Below are 20,884 nucleotides of genomic sequence, written 5' to 3' on the forward strand. Positions count from 1 at the left end.
CACGATTTAAATATGGGTATATATCTTTTGTGGCCCCTGCGATACTCAGGGATTCGTGGGGGGGGGGGGGGGGGGGCTACAAGATATACATATATATGCAAATTACCAGTGGGGCCATTTGATACCGGAACGCGGGCCGGACTCTAGACGTGCCTGATTTAAAGCGGCATTTCAAAAATGGAACTTCCGCTTTATGCACTTCTCACCCCCTTACATGCCACATTTGGCATGTCATTTTTTTGGGGGGAGTAGGGGGCTTCCTGTCCCACTTCCTCCTTCTGCCCAAAGACCGCCTAGGCGACTCCTCTTTTCGCCTTGAGGGGCCCCTCCCTCTAGGCGATCTCCTGGGACATGGGACAGGTCCCAGGAGATCGCCTGTCCACTCCGGCAGTGCAGCGTGACTCGCGCATGCTCCGTGCGTGCCCGGCTGTGAAGCTGAAAGTTGTCACAGCTGGGTGCCCACAGTGGCAATGGAGGCGCCAGCGGAGAGGAGCGACACCCCATTCGGCCGCATCACTGGACCGTGGAACAGGTAAGTGTCTGTTTATTAAAAGTCAGCAACTACACTTTTTGTAGCTGCTGACTTTTAATAAACATAAAAAGCCTGGAACTCCCCTTTTATATAGCAATAGGGCATACATCTCTGCAAGGCTACAAAGAATGGACTTTTGTGATCCTAACAATAGAAGACCTAAGCTAGCATATTACCATGTTAAACTTGTTCTGTAAAATGTGATTAAAATGGTTTATGTATAATGTTAAATATGGTTTTATAGGAAAACTGCTCTGGACCGCTATGGCTTGGAAAAAAGTGGCTTTACACACATTGTAAACGCAGCACATGGGCGCTGGAATGTGGATACTGGAGTAGAATACTACAGTGATATGCCTATTGAATATTATGGGGTAGAAGCAGATGACTTGCCCAGCTTTAACCTTAGCCAGTTCTTCTACCCAGCAGCAGAATTCATCCACAAGGCCCTGAGCAACCCCAACAGTAAGTATGAAAACCTCACACCTTGTCATGCTGCAGCATCTGCTATTTACCATTGTGAAAAAGATATATATGTACTTGTCTCCCGTGGAGAGCATTGCTATGCTGCTCCATATTAATTGTACTGTCAATCACAAAGCCGTTTTGAAAATCCGGGGTCATTTCTCAGTCTCTAACTTCCAAGAGGTGATTTCCTCTCTTCTAGTTATGTGCTGGGGATGTGACCCTCTAGATGAGCTAAATGTAAATTAGGATATTTAATGCAAATGTGCTGTAATTTTAAATTGCATTTAAAAAGTGTACAGCAATAAAATTGTTTTTAATATTTAATAGTTTGGTTACCCTGAAGTCCGCTGGGTGCATTCTTTTGAAATTGTTGCTCCTTATTTTTGGAGGCCTTAAAATGGCAGGACAGTGCAAATATCCCTAAAATGACCTATTTTTTTGGAAAGTGAACAGTGCAAGGTATTTAGCAAGAGGCATGGTGAGAGTATTAAACCTGAAATTGTTCCCATTTTTCCTTAGAAAAATGAAAAGAAATAGCACAAAGTTGTCATATTAGTCACACACAGCAAAGGATATACTTAGCCCTCATGTACACTGCTGCTAGTAAACCGATGTTTAGGAACAGTTGGGCATTATTTTCAACTGCTCCTGAACTCTCCTCTGTTATCTTATCAGTACATGTACACAGTCATTTACAGTCCTTTCTAGGCCATTGAGTTTGAGGCTTTTTTTGGCACGCAAAAAAATGGGTTCAGAAGCTGAGGCTACAGGGACTTTAAGCACCAAGAGCTTCTAAATGTATTTAGTTTACAGGCATTTTTCATTTTTGGCTACTTTGAAAAATATTTTTAAAATGCAGCACGTAAACGTGGCAAAACTGAAGTTTTAAACGTGGGTTAAATCAATCATTCAAGGAGAGCTTGTAAAAACATCCCGTGTACATGAAGCCTGAAGCTCTAATGAGCAGGGCCCTCTGCTTCCTCCTGTATTGTAACTGTACAGTCTGCCCCCATGTTGTAAAGCACTGCGCAAACTGTTGGAGCTCTCTAAATCCTGCATAATATTAATACTTAAAATTACACCCCAAAACACATGCTGCTACTGCCCCCGAGTTCCCAGACGCTAGCATCAGGTGGAGCCTAATTACTGGGATCTGCTGGGAGATACCCACTGGTGACCACGGGAACTGTGCCCTTCAGCTCTGGGAACCACCATGGCACCAGTAGGTAATCCAGGTCCTGACACTGTTGCTTTGAGGTAGACTAACACTTACTACATCCAGGTAATGAATAGAGATTTCCTTCTGATGCTTTTAAGTGATCTTTGATAAGTTTAAACAGACTGGAACAAATCAGGCCCCATTCACACTTGTGGGGCTTGGCAGGTGACTTTGAAACCCAAAGTCGCACCCCATGTTTCCAGAGTACTGTTAATATGTTCTATAGTAGGCGAGGTTGAAAAAAGACATAAGTCCAACCGATGTGTGTGATTTATATGTCAGCATTACATGTCGCCCAGCGCAATAGGAATGGTCCGCGCTGTCTCTGGGGCCTGTGTGTGTCCCAGCAGACAGCGTGTCGGGACAGGAAACAGCATAGACTCCCGTGTGAGTCTATGCCCAGAAGTGGGTGCAAATACCTGTCTTAGACATGTATCTGCATCCCCCTCCCCCCTGAAAGGTGCCAATTGTGACAATGGAGGGGGGGAGAGTTCCGATGAGCGGAAGTTCCACTTTAGGGTGGAACCCCGCTTTAAAGCCCAACTACATAGCTATCCCATCACTTCCTTGCCCAATATACCACATTCAAAGGGTGCTGAATTTTAAAGCTGCCAAAACGATTTAAAAATCACACATTTATTGAAACCAAATTCATTAGATTAAAGCCATTAAATATAAAAACAACTTGACGCTGTTGTTTGAACAGATTTGTATAGAACAGACTATTGTACTAACCGTTACTTGGATATGGGCTCTTCTTTGTTTTCAGTTTGAATGTCTTATTAGGGATGCACCTTCCCCTCCCCCGAGTACCAATACTTTGTCTTAGTACTCGCTGATACCAATTACCGACACCTACCGCAACTGTTTTGTTTATACTTCCACTATCAGCAATGGTACAATGGTTGAAAAGTAATTAAAAAATTTACATTTTTTTTTTTAATCTTGCGTTCTTTTCAATGTGAAAATATATGTTAAAGGTGTCAAAAGATCAATGCACAAAGCAAATGAAAACAACATTTTAATTATTAATAGTTTTTAAAATAGAAGAAAAAAAAATCTTCAGGAAAATAATTAAAATGGAGACTAAAGCGTTAATAAAGGGTTAAACAGAGGCATATTTAATACTTTTTATATATATATACTTGGCAGGTTGCTTTAAACTGACTTCATCTGCAGATTGCAGTTCATCCCTTTTATCTCTAGATGAAGAAAAACAGTAAGATACAAAAAGAAACCATGTTTCTTTTTATCTTTCGGCTGAGCTATGTTGTTGATGAACATTACCCAGCTGCTGTTTTCTTTTTTTGACAACACAAATTGCCAGGACTTCAGTTTAAACTTCACTTTTCAACAGGGGAACCCCACTGACCGCTGAATGAGTTTTTGGTCATTAACCACTTCCCGACCGCTGTCTGCAAATATAGGTTGGCAGAATGGCACGGCTGGGCAAAGTGACATACCCGTACGTTACTTTGAAATTCCCACCGCGAGCTCCGTTACCGTGCCTGCGGGACCACAGACTCCATCGCCGCGGGGACACCCACGATCGTGTCATGGAGCTGAAGAATGGGGAGATGCCGTTTACATCTGCCTAGTGACAGGACATTGATCGTCTGCTCCCTGTCATCTGGAGCAGTGATCAGTGTCGTGTCACTGCTAGCCCATCCCCCAGACAGTTAGAACCTCTCCCCCAGCACATACTTAACCCCTTCACTGCCAGTGACATTTTTACAGTAATTAATGCAATTTTATAGCATTGATCGATGTATTAATGCCAATGGTCCCAAAAATGTGTCAAAATTGTCCGATGTGTGGGCAATAATGTCGCAGTCACGATAAAAATCGCTGTCATTGCTAGTAAAAAAAAAATGAATAAAAATGCCATAAAACTATCCCCCATTTTGTAGACTCTAAAACTTTTGCACAAACCAAGCAACCGCTTATTGGCTGAGCCATGTAAAAACCAGACAAGTGGCTTTTAATGCTGCACCACACCACAGATGGTTCCTTTCTATATGTAGTGGCGTAACCCTCAGAAATCATGGTTGGTTATTCATATGGATGTATAGAACTGCAAAGTCTTGCCACTAATAAAGATTTTTAACAACCCCCTTCTTTCCACAGGTAAGGTGCTTGTGCACTGTGCAATGGGTCGCAGCCGCTCTGCTTCTCTTGTCCTTGCATATCTGATGATATATGAGAAGATGACCATTGTTGATGCCATAGCTCAAGTCCTGAAGCATCGTTGCATTCTTCCTAACCGGGGCTTCCTGAAACAGCTAAGAGAACTGGACATTCAGCTGGCACTGGAGAGACGAGCATCACGAACCACCACAAATGGGACTGAGAAGAATCAGTAACGCCAAACACAAGAAAGTTCTCATATAGACAGAACATTAGGGGTCTCAAAAGAGACAAGGGGGTAACTTCCAAACTCAATGGGCATGTCTTAAGTATTCTAAATATGCCATTACCATCTTTTTGCCCTTTATTACCCATGCAAGAGTAGTTTTGCTAAAACTCTTAGCTTATATGTTCAGATTATTTATGCATTTATCACTAATTTACTTTTTTTGATTCTGAAAATGTGCAGTACAAGACCGAACTTTCCATAGTTAAAAATGCCAAGAATGTTACATTGGGCTAGCCACTCATAAAAGCAGAAAACATATTGAAATGATTACAAGTATAGGCTGACTGGGGCATGTTTAAAGTGCAAAACATTAACAACCCACAGCGACCAAAGGGTGTTTTTTGTTTTTAATTCCTTTAAGAGATGTGAAATTACATCTATATTACAGTGCAACATACTGCTGCAACTTTGTGGATTTTAAATATCTATATATATATATATATATATATATATATATATATATATATATATATATCTCTATATATATATCTCTATATATATATATATATCTCTATATATATATATATATCTCTATCTCTATATATATATATATATATATATATATATATATATATATATATATATATATATATATATATATATATTAGGCTTGTCAGAAAGGCAGCACAGTTAGAAATACTTTTTTTTTTTCTAAATATAGTCCGTAAAGGATATATGTGCACTTATCCTTCAAGCTCCACTTCCCTGACCTCCCCCCACCTCTCCTCCTAAAATGCATACTTGCCTCTATTTGACAGATGAAGTGCTGCTATTTGCTTACATCAACGCAAATCATAGGTTTCTACTGGACCAGATGATCAGAAAGCAGCCCCATAAAAGTCTGTGATCATTAAAATTTGCAGGCATGGCCAGGACACTGAATACTTGCTGCCCTGGATGTAAACTTATAGGGACTGATAGATGGAGAAAAGGGTGCATCTTGGGTTAGGATATAGAATTGTTTTAATTAGTTCTGGGTAGTGTGGAAGGGTTAAAGCTTTGTTCAGGTTTTTATTGGCATCAATATCACTATCTAAAACTAAACAAAAAAGAAGGATTAAAATGTGTACATTAACTTATAGAGGAGTGCTGACTTTACTGACTGCATGCTTGTTTTAGGTCAGTAAATCAAAAGTAATCAATGTCAGCATTTTTCAAAAAGCCAGTAACAGCAGCTTCCATACAGCAAGAATACATAAAGCTAACTTCCTTCCTGAACAATAAACTCAAAAAGTCTTAAATGCACATTACGTTACACTGTGGCATTATAGGAGCTGCCCAGTGTCTTCCTGGGAGCTCCATGGACTACCAGCTCAGCTTCAAAGACTTGTTGGTCAAGATCCTGTTATGATGTCATAGATCGCAGAAGACAGTTGGTCATACAGTAAAGCTTATATTTTTTACTAACCCCCGCCGTACCTGCTTCACTTCCTATTCAATGTTTTATTCTCCTGTGGAAAGCCGTCTTGATATATGGACCCTCAAACTTTTTTGGGGCTGTCCCAGGAAGGAGCTCATGTACAGTATATGGGATGTCCCATTCAAGGGGGCTTAATGTGCTTGCAAAGCCAGAACCAAAGAGGATTTCTGCCAAAGAAAAAGAAAACTGTACAGGAGTTGGTGCAGATACAAGAGTAAGCAAGAAGCTGTAGTGGGGCGGAGAGGCGATTAGAGGAGTTTTATACTAAACTACATTTAAAAGCCAACTCCAAGCTATTTTTTGCGGATTTGGATAGCGTGGGGCAGGATTAGAAAGAACCTTTTTATATTTTTTACTGCTGACTTCCATGCACTTCCTGTATCAAGTTATTATAGGGCAAGAAAGTAAAATTACAGATCATTACTGAGGCCAGAAAATTAAACTTTATGGGAAGTATTAGAACATCTGCTACTGCTATTTTTGGCCAATAGTAGAGCATGATCTGACACTCAAAGTAAACTTGTCACAATAAAATTAAAAGCATAGTAAATATATTAACATCTCAAAGTCGGCATGGTCTCAAATAGAAATGTATATTTCCTTAAGATTTGTTTTACTTTCGTCTTTAAAGGGAATAAAAAGGCCAGAAAAAAATAAGAGTGGGCTGCTGATAAAATATATTTAACAACTAATCATTGGATATATGGAAAAAACCACCATCACGCAGAATTGCATTATGTGGTCTTATTTCAACCATCGCTATCCAGATCTGGAATTAATAGTTAAATATGTGGTTTATGCTTTGCACTGGGACACAGAATGTGATATGCAGATTTATTTCAATTAACTTAACCGTTTGCCTAAACCGCTTACACAAAAATCTCAAGTTTAACATCTTTTATATTTTGTTCTTTTCTAGATTGTTTGGCCTTCTAGGTAGAGGATGTACACTCAGGACCCAGTACAGTCCACTTCTATGCAGCTGGTCATAAGATGTGTTTGGTGTCTTGGGGGTCTCTCTATTGTTTAGCTCTGTTGCCAAGAAAAGACAGATAGCTTTGCCTTTACAAATATCTGTCTCATAGGATTGTTGCTCTAGCAGTAATGAATGATTGATTAGACAGTTTTATACCTAATCAAGATATTATACATTTTTATAGACCATTTAACAATCACCTACAGATAATCACTTAAGGACTTGCATAGATGATATCATATACTTTGTTTTTTCCCACAGGAGGTACATGATTGAACACGTTTTATTAAATCAAACCAATTTATATACTTTTTTAGTAAGTACTCATTTTGTTCTTTTAAGTACAACATCTATTAAAAAAAAAAAGTGACTTCATTGAATTTGCATATTTTTGCCAAGCAATATTTTTTGAATATACCCCGTGTGGCTGTGCAGTCCACATTAATGCTCAAGGACAGTTCTATTTATAAACCTGCTTTGTCACAAAATAGTCAATCACTGTACTAGTAACCAGTGTTTATACTGCATTTATTGCAGTTCCAATGTATAAAATACACTCTATTTAGATGTAAAAATGTGAAACATTAACCCACAGTGATAACCCTATTAAGGATAATCTTATGATTTTCAAATAATGTTTGCTATAGATTGAGTCAAATTAGAAGGAAAGGGGGTAAATTCTTACATGTATGGGTGCTCCAATTTAATGCTGACCAAACACTTATCTAAGTCTATACATTTATACTAATTAAATTGTGCATATAGGATTCCATTGTGACTATACCAGAGCAGTGTGCGGCTTAAGGCAATGTCTGACATGACTGAAAACAGAAAAAGAAGATTCTAAAAGCACAAAATTCAGATATGGCTCCTCAGAATTTATTTTTCTTAGTAAAATGTACAGCTGTGTTCTGTCAGCTTTGAATTTTTTTTCAAATGACAGACTTAGAACGAAACACTGAATTATTACTAGATAATAAACTGCTTCCGTCCATCTGTCCACAAAACACAAAAATAGGGGGCAATAATAATAATAATAAAACAAAAAATATCTAGACACAACTCTTTCCTTCAGGAAATATATATAGGATTATACATGCATCTGGTCATAGTGCTTGGTAACAATTTACATATTACGGCTCTTGGTTTTTATTTATTCTTTTTCTCAAAAACTTTATTAAAAAATAACTCCAGTATGTTACAAAGATAGAAAATCTAGAGATGGAATGAAAACTTGTCATTGAGGCCTCATATTGAAAGAGGGCTTGAAAGGCATTAAAAAAAAAAAATAGCAACGCAAACAAATTCAACTGCGTTAAACCATATGTCCATTTCAGGACTCCTTGGCCAACACTGGGTGAAAACTATTTCCAGTATCCAGCAATATTTTTTGTGATTTACCTTTTTCATAAGAAAAAAAAAAAGTCTCACAAAGACACAGAAAAGGTCACATACATAGCTAGGATGTGAAAATATACACTTGAGAGATCCCTCTGGGTGACAGGACCCTGCAAATAAAACAATATAATATTTTGTACAGTTCCATAATTAACAAAAATATATTTATTTTCATTTTTTTTTCCTTTAACTTTCAAACAAAGCTGACCAATATCAGAAAACAAAATATTAACCAATGGCTTTACAGTTTAGCACAGGACTTGTAACAATACTACGTAAAAAAAAAAAGCTCACGCACCACAGAGAAGCAGCATGCTTTGTAAGGCTTACTTCCAGCAAACAAATGAAAACAAAACAGACTTGGACGGGAGAGGGACAATTGGGTAGGAAATTAATGACAATATCTTTGTATGGAGTTGGTGGAAGAAAAAAAAAATGCTCTTTAAATGTGTATTGATGTTGTAGGTGGATGCAACATTTTTCTTCTTGACTGACAAAAAAAAAAGCAGAAAACTACTAATTAAGCTGAAAGTGAGAGGACAACTTGTGAAATATAAAACTAGTGAGAAAGGTAAAAAGAAAATACCAGTTGACTTCCAATTTTTCTAAAAGGTGACTTATTGAAATATTTTGCATTTACTGCTGGTTTTGATATCTCTCCAATACATATCTAAGGAGATGCTAAAGTGAGTGAACACAAGAACAGGCATGAGTCGGAGTACCTCCAAGGAAGAAAAATGCAGGGAAATTGGGAAACACCCCCCCCCCCCAAAAAAAAAAACCCCAAAAAAACAAACACACAATGCAAGCAAGTAAGAGGGGAAAATTGAATACATTTCCATATCTTTGCTTGATAAAGTGTCAAGTGTAGCCGTTATCTACAAAAACCCTCAATGTTTTTTTTTTTTTAATTTTTAAAAAATTAAGTATCAATTTGCATTCTGAATTATTACTGCAATAATCATTTCTCATACTGTGCTCCTTCAAGGACAGACTGAAAAACAAAAATGGCAAATTTAGCCTGGCTGGTCTTGCCCAGCAAGAGCTCGGTAAAGCTCCTTCATGATCCCTAGAATGGCTCAAAATGCCTCTTCAAAACTTTAAATTAATATAACACAAACATAACACACTTATGTTTGTGCCCCTTGCCCCATCAGCTTTTCTGAGTGGGCTCCTTTATAAATGCTTCTTGATTGTTTTTCTTTAGAAAGAATTAGCCATGTCAAATTGCATTTTCATTTTGCCCAGAAATCTTATTCCAGAGGCAAAATTTTGGTTAGAAACTAAAAAAACATCTATTCTGCTCAATTTTCGCATTAAAAGCCTGGTAGTAAAAAAATTAACCCTGAAAGGTGCAACAACGCAAGAAAAATTGATCAAAAATGTTAAGTTGTAGCATAAGTTGGGTTATCAATAAATGTTGATTTCCTAAACAGATTTGAACTGAGAAAAAAAAAAAAAAAAAAAGTAATAAATGCATGGGGCCCAGAAAAAATACATTTCACATGCATGCAGCGATAAAATGAGGCCTCAAAAATCTAGAAGGGAGAAGAGTGATATATATATAAAAAAAAAAAAAAAGCCTAAAGTGTGTATTCTGAAAGAAGCAGCTGATGGGATTACAGATGTTGAAGGTCTGCCTAAAACTTTTTTTTTTTATGCACCACCAAATGATCCTGAACATCACTGCAACATAAATGAACCAAAATAAATTAAAATGAACATAATTACATATCTAATTGTTACTGGCATATCGAGAATGAATGGTAGAGTGGAATGAAAAGCACAAGAAATCATGTTAAAAACCAAGGACAAGGGAATGGGTCTGTTGCCTTCAATGACTGCTTTCAGTCTGTGTTCTGTAGTGCAGATTCCATTATGCAGCTGCTGCAGTGTTAAGGAAAAGGGGTTTGGTATGCTGGTACCTGTAAGGGCAGCTCACCGCCTCATGTATGACCCGTTAAGTGACTGTTTGGGCATCTGTGAGTTCATGTACCCATGATGCCCTGGGCTGGTGTACATCATGTTGCCATGAGGGCTGGCCTGCATTGACTGCTGTGCATAAGGCTGGCTACCCATCATGCCCATTTGCATTGGGTACTGAGGGCTCTGATTCATATATCCATGGTTGCTATGATAGCCACTGTTCATCATGGACTGAGATACACGGTAGCCACTCATGGCATTGAGTGTGTTTACCGGATTGACATTGTAAGCAGGTGCTGGCATTAGATTGACACTCATATTCATTCCACGCTGCATGGTGAGAGAACGTGAAGGAGGCTGCATGGCCATAGCCTGTGGAGGTGGGGGGTGGCCATAGAGCTGTGGTGGGTGGGGCCCAGAAGCGGCTCCAGGTGGCAATGCAGATACTTTGGTCCGCATGGACATGTGAGTTTTGCCTGCCATCTGTGTTTGTAGCCTTTGACCGTGTGAAAGCCCCATTTGCCCATTGGACATATTGCGCTGGAGGAGTGGTGGAGGCAAGTTCATAGGGGGAGGTGTGAGATTTGGGGAATTAGTCATTGATGTTTGGGACTGTGGGGGAACAGAGTGTGGACTTTGGGTAAGCTGCACCATGTTGCTCAGAGGAGAGGAAAGGGAGGCACCATTTGCATAGGATGTTACGGCCTGGGTATGGCTGTAAGGCAGGGAGTGATTCATTAAGGTGTTTGTTAATTGCTGAAGTTTGGCAAGGCTGAATGTGGCAGTGGGTTGTGGGTAGTGTCCGGATCCAAAGTCCCCTTGTCCTATTCTATCATAAAGCCCACCAAGTCCACTTCCACCAGTTTCTGAGATATCTGGCAAAGTGAAACCTGTCCCTGCCATTCCACAAGGAGCAAGTTGCTGTTGGCCACTACTAGGTGGTCTTTCCACTGCACAAGCTTGTGGAGACTTAACATTGCAAGGGGGGTTAGGGGGGGGAGACCCAATGATGCTGCAGTTATTGTTCATTGCAGATATTTGTTGTGTTACAGCACAGCTGCTTTGCGTTAAGTTGGCTGATGTCATTCCCCCACTATACGTGCAGCTGTTTTGTGAGGGTAAATTACTTCCTCCCATACCAGAATCATAACTGTTTGGATTATCATAGGTTTCAGTGGTGCTCTCAATACTTCCCAGGTCACTGAATCCACTGTCCACTACCTGCTGTGAGTGATCAGATACAGAAGGTACATCCATCATTGGACTAGCTTCAAGATTCTGCAAGGATGGAACAGGCAAAGCAGTCTGATCAGGGCTGATCTGAGCATACGTATTCTCTAAAGCTGGGGCACTGGGGCTACTTGATGACCTAACAGAATGACTTGGATGTGAATGAACAGAGGACACTGGGCTGCTGTGGTCAGACTGATGGCAATCCTCTGTTGCACTTGCTGTTGGGCTATGGGCATAAGTTTGCAGACTATGACAAGCTTCTTGGGAGTCTGAACAGTCTCTGTATGCCTCCTCTTCTGCTTCACTTTCACGTGTCAGAGACTGAACAGCTTGAGCAGTTTCTGAGTCAATATCCAATCCATCTCCGCCTTCATGAGGTAGCTCGGGCAATACTTCCTCTGCAGGAACATCCTCAGGACCAATGACTTGCTCTGGTGTTTCTTGTGGAAGTTCATTTTCCTCTGGTGGCTTTTGATCCTGCTCTACTACCTTGACTAGAGGACTGTTTGGTACATCTGGCTGAGGTGGGCTACCATCTCCTATACCGAACTCTAAAAAAGACTGTTCACTCAAGGATGCTTGGAAAGCGTCCTCTTGTACATCTTTCTTTGACGGATCAAAGTGGCTTTCATCTTCATCATCTGCATCATGATCCTCATTGTGTGACTGCGCCTCTTCATCTTCTTCCTCTTCTACAGTTGCAAGATCTTTTTTCTGCTCAGTCCCAGAATGTCCACATTTTTCTTCCACGATGCATGGCTGCTTTATCTCTTCCTTCTCCCCCTGGATTCCATCCAGTTCTACTTTCTTATTGTCCTTTTCTGCATTATCATTTTCATCTTCCGCTTCATCTTTTTCATCCTCCTCTTCATCTTTACCTTTATCTTTTTCATCTTCTTCCTCTTCATCTTTTTCATCCTCCTCTTTTTCAGCTTCCTCGTCATCTTTTTCATCCTCCTCTTTTTCAGCTTCCTCGTCATCTTTTTCATCTTCCTCTTCTAAATTGTTGTTTTCACCTTCTACATCATCTTTTTCATTTTCCTCTGTTTTGATCTTTTCATCATGTGCTTTGTCTTTTTCTTGATCCTCTTCATCTTTTTCATCTTCTGGTCTTATATCTTCATACTCTTTCTTTTCTTCTTCATCTGTTTTTTCCAGACTGGTGCTACTTGGACTTGGTAGCTCAACAAAAGAGGCTCTTGCTTCTTCAACATGTGTTTGATTTCCTTCAACGGCTTGCAAGATGTCTTTGTGATGAGTTTCAGGTTCATCTTCAGCCTCCTCTTTAGCCTCCTCAGTTTGGATCTGATAATCAGGCTCCATAGGCGTCTCCGGCGGTGTATAGAGGTTAAGTTTAAAGCCAGCTTTTCTATCCACGCTATGCTTTCTCTTAGAAGGGCCCCTCTTAACTCCTTTAGGCCACCCCTGTTTTCGTACAGGTTGACATACAGGTTTTTCATTAACTTTATTTTTAACCAAATCCTCTGGTGAGGGTTCTTCTACATGATCTGTGTGGAAACAAATATGCAGTAATTAGAAATAAATAAAAGCATCTACAATTAGTTCTATAGATAAGGCAGAAACAAAATGTGCAAATCACATTTAAACACTTTGTGAAAAAAGTCAACAGAATGAACTTGTGCTTTGATACGTATCACTCCAATGACAAAGTGCTGATTGCTTAAAGTGGAAGTAAACCCATCGATTTAAACAGTTAAAAAAAAAAAAAAAAAGGCATGCTGGGAATGCTAACTGCACATTGGCTGTGCTCTCAGCCAAACTATACAATGGCTGGTGTCATAACGAATCACATGTGCAGCACCATAGCAGTTGAAGATTAAACAGAGGCAAAGATGGCAGCTTCCTTGGCTGAAAACAATAGGGGAATTTACTTCCACTTTAATTCCCAGACTGTCAGGAGCACACACTGCTTACCAGAAGAAATTACCTCTAGGTTCAAGTGCACACACTAATGCCATAAAATATTACATTTTTGATTCTGGGTTTATGCTCCAATTCTAATGACAAACAAATGCCAGGCCACATGGTTCCTAAGCAGACAACCCATTTTAATAGTAATAGGTTAGCTTGTGGATAATACATCCTGCATAGAGGAAATCGAATAAGATAGTTGCATCTTATATTCAGTATAATCCTTAGGCATCACGTGGATCAATCCAGATATGATATGAGTAAAGCAATGGGATCGGATAAAAGAAGGAATTGTATTTTGTTTTGCTCTAGCATAAATTTCACATCCAAAGAAGCAGCGACACAGAGAAAGCTGTATTAGGTCGATTTTACCCATATTCAAGAATAGGTCGCTAGAATCGTGTTGCGATACGTGTCCACAAATAGTCGCAAGGAATGATGCTGTTAGTGGAAGAGAATTACCAGAAAGAACATCCAGGAAGAGGAAAAAAGGCTGTGTTGAAACCTTAAGACCCCTTTCACACTGGGGCGCTTTTCAGGCATTTTAGCACTAAAAAATTGCGTCTGTAAACCGCCTCTCAAGCCACCTCAGTGTGAAAGCCTGCATGCTTTCACACTGGAGCAGTGTGCTTGCAGCACAATAAAAAAAGTCCTGTAAGCAGCATCTTTGGGGCAGTGCGGGAGAAGTGTTCACACTGCTCCCAAAAGGCCCTGCCCATTGAAATAAATGGGCAGCGCTGCCAAAGCAGTTCGGCTGTGCCGCAAGATGAGTGCCATTAACCCCTAATTCAGCCGCTAGCAGGTGTTAAAAGCACCAAAAAGCTGTACTTTAACGCTAAAACCCCCTCCACCCCAGTGTGAAAGGGGACTAAAGTGGAACTAAAAGATATCCGTCTCCAAAAATGATCCATGCACACCCATCTAGCAAGTACTGGCTGTGTGGTAAACGTGACAACAATCTCCCGTATTCTTCATATATCTGGGCTATGGGGTAGAATGGCAAGACAGAAGCCTTCTCTTACAAAGAAAAACATCCAAGTCTGGCTAAATTTTGCAAAAACACATCTGAAGTCTCCCAAAAGCAGGTGGAAAAATTTATTTTGGTCTGATGAAAGAAAGGTTGAACTTTTTGACCAAAAATGCCAAAAGATATGTTTGGTGCAAAAACAACACTGCATATCACCAAAAGAACACCATACCCACTGTGAAGCATGGTTGGGGCAGCATTGTGCTTTGGGGCCATTTTTCTTCAGCTGGAACAGGGGCCTTAGTCAAGGTAGAGGGAATTATGAACAGTTCCAAATACCAGTCAATATTGCCACAAAACCTTCATGTTCAGCTTTCTAGCAGAAGCCTGAAGAGGAACTTCATATTTCAGCATGACAACAACCCAAAGCATACATCCAAATCAACAAAGGAATGGCTTCACCAGAAGAAGAGTCAAGTTTTGGAATGGCCCAGCCAGAGCCCAGACCTGAATCTGATTGAAAATCTGTGGGGTAATCTGAAGAGGGCTGTGCACAGGAGATGCTCTCGCAATCTGACACATTTGGAGTGTTTTTGCAAAGAAGAGTGGGCAAATATTGCCCAGTTAAGATGTGCCATGCTGATAGACTCATATGTGACAAAACTGAGTGCTGCAATAAAAAGGTGCTTCAACAAAGTATTAGTTTAAGGGTGTGCACACTTATGCAGTCATATTTTATTTTTGCTTCCCTCCACCTAAAAGTTACACAGTTTATAGGTCACATTAAAAAGTGGTAAAAGTTCTGAAATTATTTATCTTTGTCTCATTTTTTACATCACAGAAACCTGATATTTTAACAGGGGTGTGTAGACCTTTTATATCCACTGTAGTTGTGGCATATACTGTGAGATATGATATAGAGACGGCAAAGTTTTCTGTTTCGTGGAGGACAACTGGGCAGGGATGACACCATTCCCTGCAATTTTAGTGTAGCAAAAGACACTGCCTTGTCAACCCAAACTTATTAGCTCAGTGAATTTCATCAAGAATCAACAGGTATTTTTCTTTACTTGCAGGTAAAGGGATAAAACATGGAGAGAAGCATGTATTGCAGAGATGTGCCAAATAATTTTTTATGATTTTGCCCTGATATACAGTACACTTTAATGAATGAATGTGGTAGTAAAGTCATGTGAACTAAAATCTGCTGACTGACAATATTTTATAACAGAAGAGACCCTAGTGGTCTCTATCATAAATGTCCCTCCTGCCTGTCAGCGGGTAATGTAATATGAGCAGCATATGGGCAGCTCAGATCACATTTATGGCCCGCTCAACATGCAGCAGCAATGTGACACCTGTGCGCATGCATGGGAGTGATGTCGCAGCAACCCGGCCATTCAAGCGGCTAAATATACCAACCCGGAAGGAACAGTGGGTGAAAATGGAAGCGTCGGGAGACCCGTGACATCACTGCGCTGGAGGGCTCAGTTTGCAGGTAAGTGTTACAATGTACTAGTATGCAGTGCATACTAATACTTAATGACATAAACCTGCAGAGGGACCATCTTTCTTTTTCAGCTACAGTATGACTAATACCGCTTTAATACAAACTGTTTATTTAGCCCAACAAAAGTCAGGGAAGCCATTTGCAGATTATTTTCTTACAACACTGAATGGTGAATTGCAGCCTTCTAAAATATAAAATAAAGAAATATCAGCAACATACTTGCACATGGCTCTTCCATTTTGTTAGGTCTCTCGGTTGTCGTACTGTTGGGAATCGGATGTTGGTTGGCTCTTCCATCATTGGCTTCTTTCTGGTCTATTTCTTTTTGCTGTGGCTCAGGGCTGCCCCTGTCAGAGTCTTCAAATGGCTCATTTAGCACTTCGGTGGTCTCAGAGATAGTCTCTGTAGTGACACTACTGTTAATTCTACGCCGTTTCCTTCCACGTCTTCTTCTGGGGGTGAAGGCATTCTGTCCAAAAAAAATACTAAAATTAATATTTATGCAAGGTAGTGTTACCAATTTAAATAAAATGAACTCTGATCATAAGATATGTAGCTGGTCCTACATGGTTTCTATGTTGCACACACCCAAAATGAATCTTTAGGGTCATTAATAAAGTAAAAAAAAAAAATAAAAAAAAAAGAAGAGGTCATAATGCCATATTCCAATTTATAGAAAAGCATTTCTCAAACCGTTTTCAGTCAAGGTCCCCTTTTAAATTATGGACAGTCTCAAGGCACCTCGTTGTAAAAAAAGATTCTAATAGTTTTACATAATGCAGCAACATCCACACATAGGACTGCCAACATTTTGAGGTGATTTAGTCTTCCAAAACAAATACACTTTTGCACATTGGTAACGGACTAGTATTCCAATGTTTCTCTTCTCCCTCAATTTCTCGCCATTAGTCAGCCAACGTCGCCCCAGTGCTGAGGGAGAGGGGCAGAGGAGAGTCAAACAAGAATGCAGTGGAGACAAACAGAAACCCTCCTATTTAACGGACGATGTCATTGATTGTTAGTCTGCCAGTGTCTAGGACAGTGATGGCGAACCTTGGCACCCCAGATGTTTTGGAACTACATTTCCCATAATGCTCATGCACACCACAGTGTAGTGGAGCATCATGGGAAATGTAGTTCCAAAACATCTGGAGTGCCAAGGTTCGCCATCACTGGTCTAGGATGTCTTAATGGTGCATAATGAAAACCTGTGGCTTTGTGCAACTAAATAGCAGGCATGATCCAGCTGCTGACTTTCATAAAATTTTTGATACATTTTTGGGTATTTTGCCAAGGCACCCCTGAAGCAACCTCAAGGCACCCCAGGGTGCCTGGACAACCTAATTGAAAAAAACCGATATAGAACAATGGAAATGTATCTTTATATTTGGCCCATTAATTGTCAAAATTACATTTTCTTTACCTCTTTATGACCCAAATACCCATACAACTTCATTATTAATCTAGAATTCAGATTATATTACTTTTTCAAGGCTTCCATCAAACCATCCTTTAAGCAAGATTATCAAGGTTATTCATTTTTCATCCCTTTCCTGCATACTAGGTAAAAACACAATGGTTTTTAAAAGATAAATGTTTACATCTCTTAAAGAGGAAGTAAACCCAGATGGGTTTTACTTCCTCTTTTGCTCCCTGCAAGGCCTGAAAATGAAAAGCATAATGTATGCATCACATACTAGCCCACTATACAACACTTACCTGCAAACTAAGCCCGAGCTGTCCCCTGAGCAGGCCGCGTCCATTTTCACCCCTCTTCCTTCCAGGGCCACGGACTCCGACTCTGTGACTGGCCAGAGTTGCATGATGTCACTCCCAGACATGCACGGCACACATTGGGGGAAAGAAACGGCACGGAGGAAACCCACGCAGGCACCTATTAATTGTTTAGGCCCGTACACACGATCTGACTTTTTGACAACATACAAATTAGCTGTTTTATGGCAACATCCGACCGTGTGTACGCTCGATTGGACAAACTTTTTCGGTTTCCATCGGACAAATGTTGGCTGTGCGAACAGACAAACTTTGCGACAACATAAGTCTGATCCTGCAAAGTCCGATCATGTGTACAGAAAACCATAGGATTTTACAAACACATATGTTCAGAACCAATGCAAAAGATCAGACAACAATACAGAAGTTGACCAAAGGTGGCAGAAAAGAGCAGAAAAACCACGTGATTTGGTGAAAGTTGGCTGAAACAGTCCGATCGTGTGTATGCTTAACAAGTTCACGGGCAACACCCTTTATACAGAAATCACAGGAAAGTTTGTTTAAAGTCCGATCATGTGTATGAGGCTTTAGAGTCACTTTACCAGTTTTTTTTGCCCTGTCCTAACCTTGAGAGGTATATTTTCTCAGTTTAACCACTTTCAGACCGGACCATTTTGCTGGTCAAAGACCAGACCACTTTTTGCGATTCGGCACTGCAACGCTTTAACTGACAATTGCGCGGTCGTGCGACGTGGCTCCCAAACAAAATTCCCCACAAATAGAGCTTTCTTTTGGTGGTATTTGATCATCCATGCGGTTTTTATTTTTTGCGCTATAAACAAAAATAGAGCGACAATTTTGAAAAAAACGCATTATTTTTTACTTTTTGTTATAATAAATATCGCCCAAAAATATATAAAAAAACATTTTTTTCCCTCAGTTTAGGCCGATACGTATTCTACATATTTTTGGTAAAAAAAAAAAAAAAAAAAAATCGCAATAAGCGATTACTGATTGGTTTGCGCAAAAGTTATAGCATTTACAAAATAGGGATAGTTTTATAGCATTTTTATTAATAATTTTTTTTATTATTTTTTTTTACTAGTAATGGCGGCGATCAGCAATTTTTGTGACTGCGACATTGTGGGGGACCCATCGGACATTTTTGACACATTTTTGGGACCATTGTCATTTATACAGTAATCACTGCTATATAAATGCAGTGATTCCTGTGTAAATGACACTGGCAGTGAAAGGGTTAACCAGTGGGTGGCAGTGTAGGGGTTAAGTGTTCCTAGGGGTGTGTTACTAACTGTGGGGGGGTTGGGCTTTCATTTAGTGAACACTGATCTCTGCTCCAATCACATGGAGCAGAGATCAGCGTCACTAGTTGCTAGGCAGAATGGAGAAATGCTGTTTACACGGCATTTCCTCCATTCAGCCGTCCCGTGAGACGATCGCGGGTATGCCCGCGGCGATCGAGTCTGCGGGTCCCGCAACCGGACTCACGGGGTCCCGACCAGCGCGGGAGCGCGCCGGCGCTCTCCCAATGGCAGGGCGGCATTGAAGATTGGATGTACATGTACGCTAATATCCCTGCCCGTGCCATTCTGTCGACGCACATAGTCGTGCGCGGGTCGGGAAGTGGTTAAACATTTGATGCGGTTTTTATTTTCTATTGCGAATAAAATATTGGTGTAAGAGTTTTGCAGATCATTTCATTCTGTTTTTATGTAGACTTTACACAGTGCCCCAACTTTTTTTGGAATTGGGGTTATACATTTTAGGTATACATCTTTAAGGTCAGATTCCACAATTGGTTAATTGTATTTGATCCCCTGTGGGTTTTTTATTTTTTGTTAAAATTTTTAAAAAAAGACTGATTTAAAAAGAAAAAAAAAAATACAAAACCGTTTTAGATTTTATTAAATTTTGCAAACAGGTAATTTTTCTCCTTCATTGATGTACGCTGATGAGTCTGCACTGATGGGCACTGATAAGGCAGCACCGGTGGGCACTGAAAGGTGACACTGATGGGTTGCACCGATGGACAGCACTGAAGTCATTGATAGGTGGCGCTGAAAGCTGGCAGTGATTGGCACTGATAGGTGACACCAATAAGCACCACTACTAGGTGGCACTACTGGTATGCACTGATAGGTGACGCCGATTTCTGGCACTGTTATGCACTGGTGGGCACTGATTTGTGGCACTGTTATGTACTGGCAAGTGGCACAGATGAGATAGCTGTGCATCCCTCTCTTCGGGATCGATGTCCCTTGCACAGAAGCCGGTGACTGGCTTTTTTTCTCCTTACGCGGTCAGAATGAAGAGAAAAAGAAAGAATTACCGATCTTCCGTTAACATCACGTGATGAGCTGTTGTGCTCACAGCTCATCCCGTGGTAAGGGGCCGGGACTGGCCCCTTACTCCGATCTGTGATCACCCACGTCTCATTGACTCGGCGATCACAATGCGCACGCTCTGCAGGGGGCGCCCAGGGATCATGCAAAGGGGAGGACGTATATTGACAGCCTCCCGGCAAAGTAGGTCCGCAATGTAGCCGTCATTCAACTATAGAGCGGATCTGAAGGGATTAAATCTCTCCTCCTCCCAGAAAAATATTATTGACTTTACCAATTTAACTTTTTGTTGGTTAAGGCTAGTTATTAGATGATATACAGTGAGGGGAAAAAAGTATTTACTTGGTGGCAAAACCCTTGTTGCCAATCACAGACGTTGCTTGTAGTTGGCCACCAGGTTTGGAGGATGGATATTGTCCCACTCCTCCTTGCAGATCCTCAGATCCTGTTCAAGTTATTAAAGTGGTGTTCTAAATGGCTGTTGCTAGGGTGTATCTCGTATTCTGCCTCCTTCATTCCCTGAGCTCTTGATGTCACGTCCCCTCGGTGCAGGAAGGGCTCAGCTCTGCCCCCTCCCTCTTGTCAATCATCTGGGACGTGTGACAGGTCCGAGATGATCGCATCACTGGACTCTGGGACAGGTAAGTGTCCGATTTTTTTGTGGGAACCCCGCTTTAAGGTTTTGAGGTGGACGTTTGGCAACTCAGACCTTCAGCTCCCTTCCGCATATTTTCTAGGGGATTAAGGACTGGAGACCGGCTAGGCCACTCCAGGACCTTAATGTGCTGCT

General features: G+C 40.5%; 2 protein-coding genes across 6 annotated transcripts in view; one reads left to right on the plus strand and one right to left on the minus strand.

Moving 5' to 3' along the window:
- The window catches only part of DUSP29 (dual specificity phosphatase 29), a 114,989-nt gene extending 110,022 nt beyond the window's left edge, over positions 1 to 4,967 (plus strand). The window contains exons 6-7 of the mRNA XM_077453935.1: positions 777 to 997; positions 4,347 to 4,967. Coding sequence (XP_077310061.1) covers positions 777 to 997; positions 4,347 to 4,582 — 457 coding nt within the window. The 3' untranslated portion in view covers positions 4,583 to 4,967. The remainder of the gene's footprint in view (positions 1 to 776; positions 998 to 4,346) is intronic.
- A 2,921-nt stretch (positions 4,968 to 7,888) lies between these two features.
- The window catches only part of KAT6B (lysine acetyltransferase 6B), a 199,231-nt gene continuing 186,235 nt past the window's right edge, over positions 7,889 to 20,884 (minus strand). For all 5 annotated transcript variants that reach the window (XM_077454037.1, XM_077454040.1, XM_077454038.1 and 2 more), the window contains 2 exons: positions 16,217 to 16,466; positions 7,889 to 13,096 (listed from right to left, as the gene is read on the minus strand). In XM_077454037.1, the coding sequence (XP_077310163.1) occupies positions 10,368 to 13,096; positions 16,217 to 16,466 (2,979 nt within the window). In that variant the 3' untranslated portion in view covers positions 7,889 to 10,367. The remainder of the gene's footprint in view (positions 13,097 to 16,216; positions 16,467 to 20,884) is intronic.

The sequence above is a fragment of the Lithobates pipiens genome, unplaced genomic scaffold (assembly GCF_037356315.1).
Source record: "Lithobates pipiens isolate NorthernLeopardFrog02 unplaced genomic scaffold, aLitPip1_a1.2 Scaffold_25, whole genome shotgun sequence".
Taxonomy (NCBI): domain Eukaryota; kingdom Metazoa; phylum Chordata; class Amphibia; order Anura; family Ranidae; genus Lithobates; species Lithobates pipiens.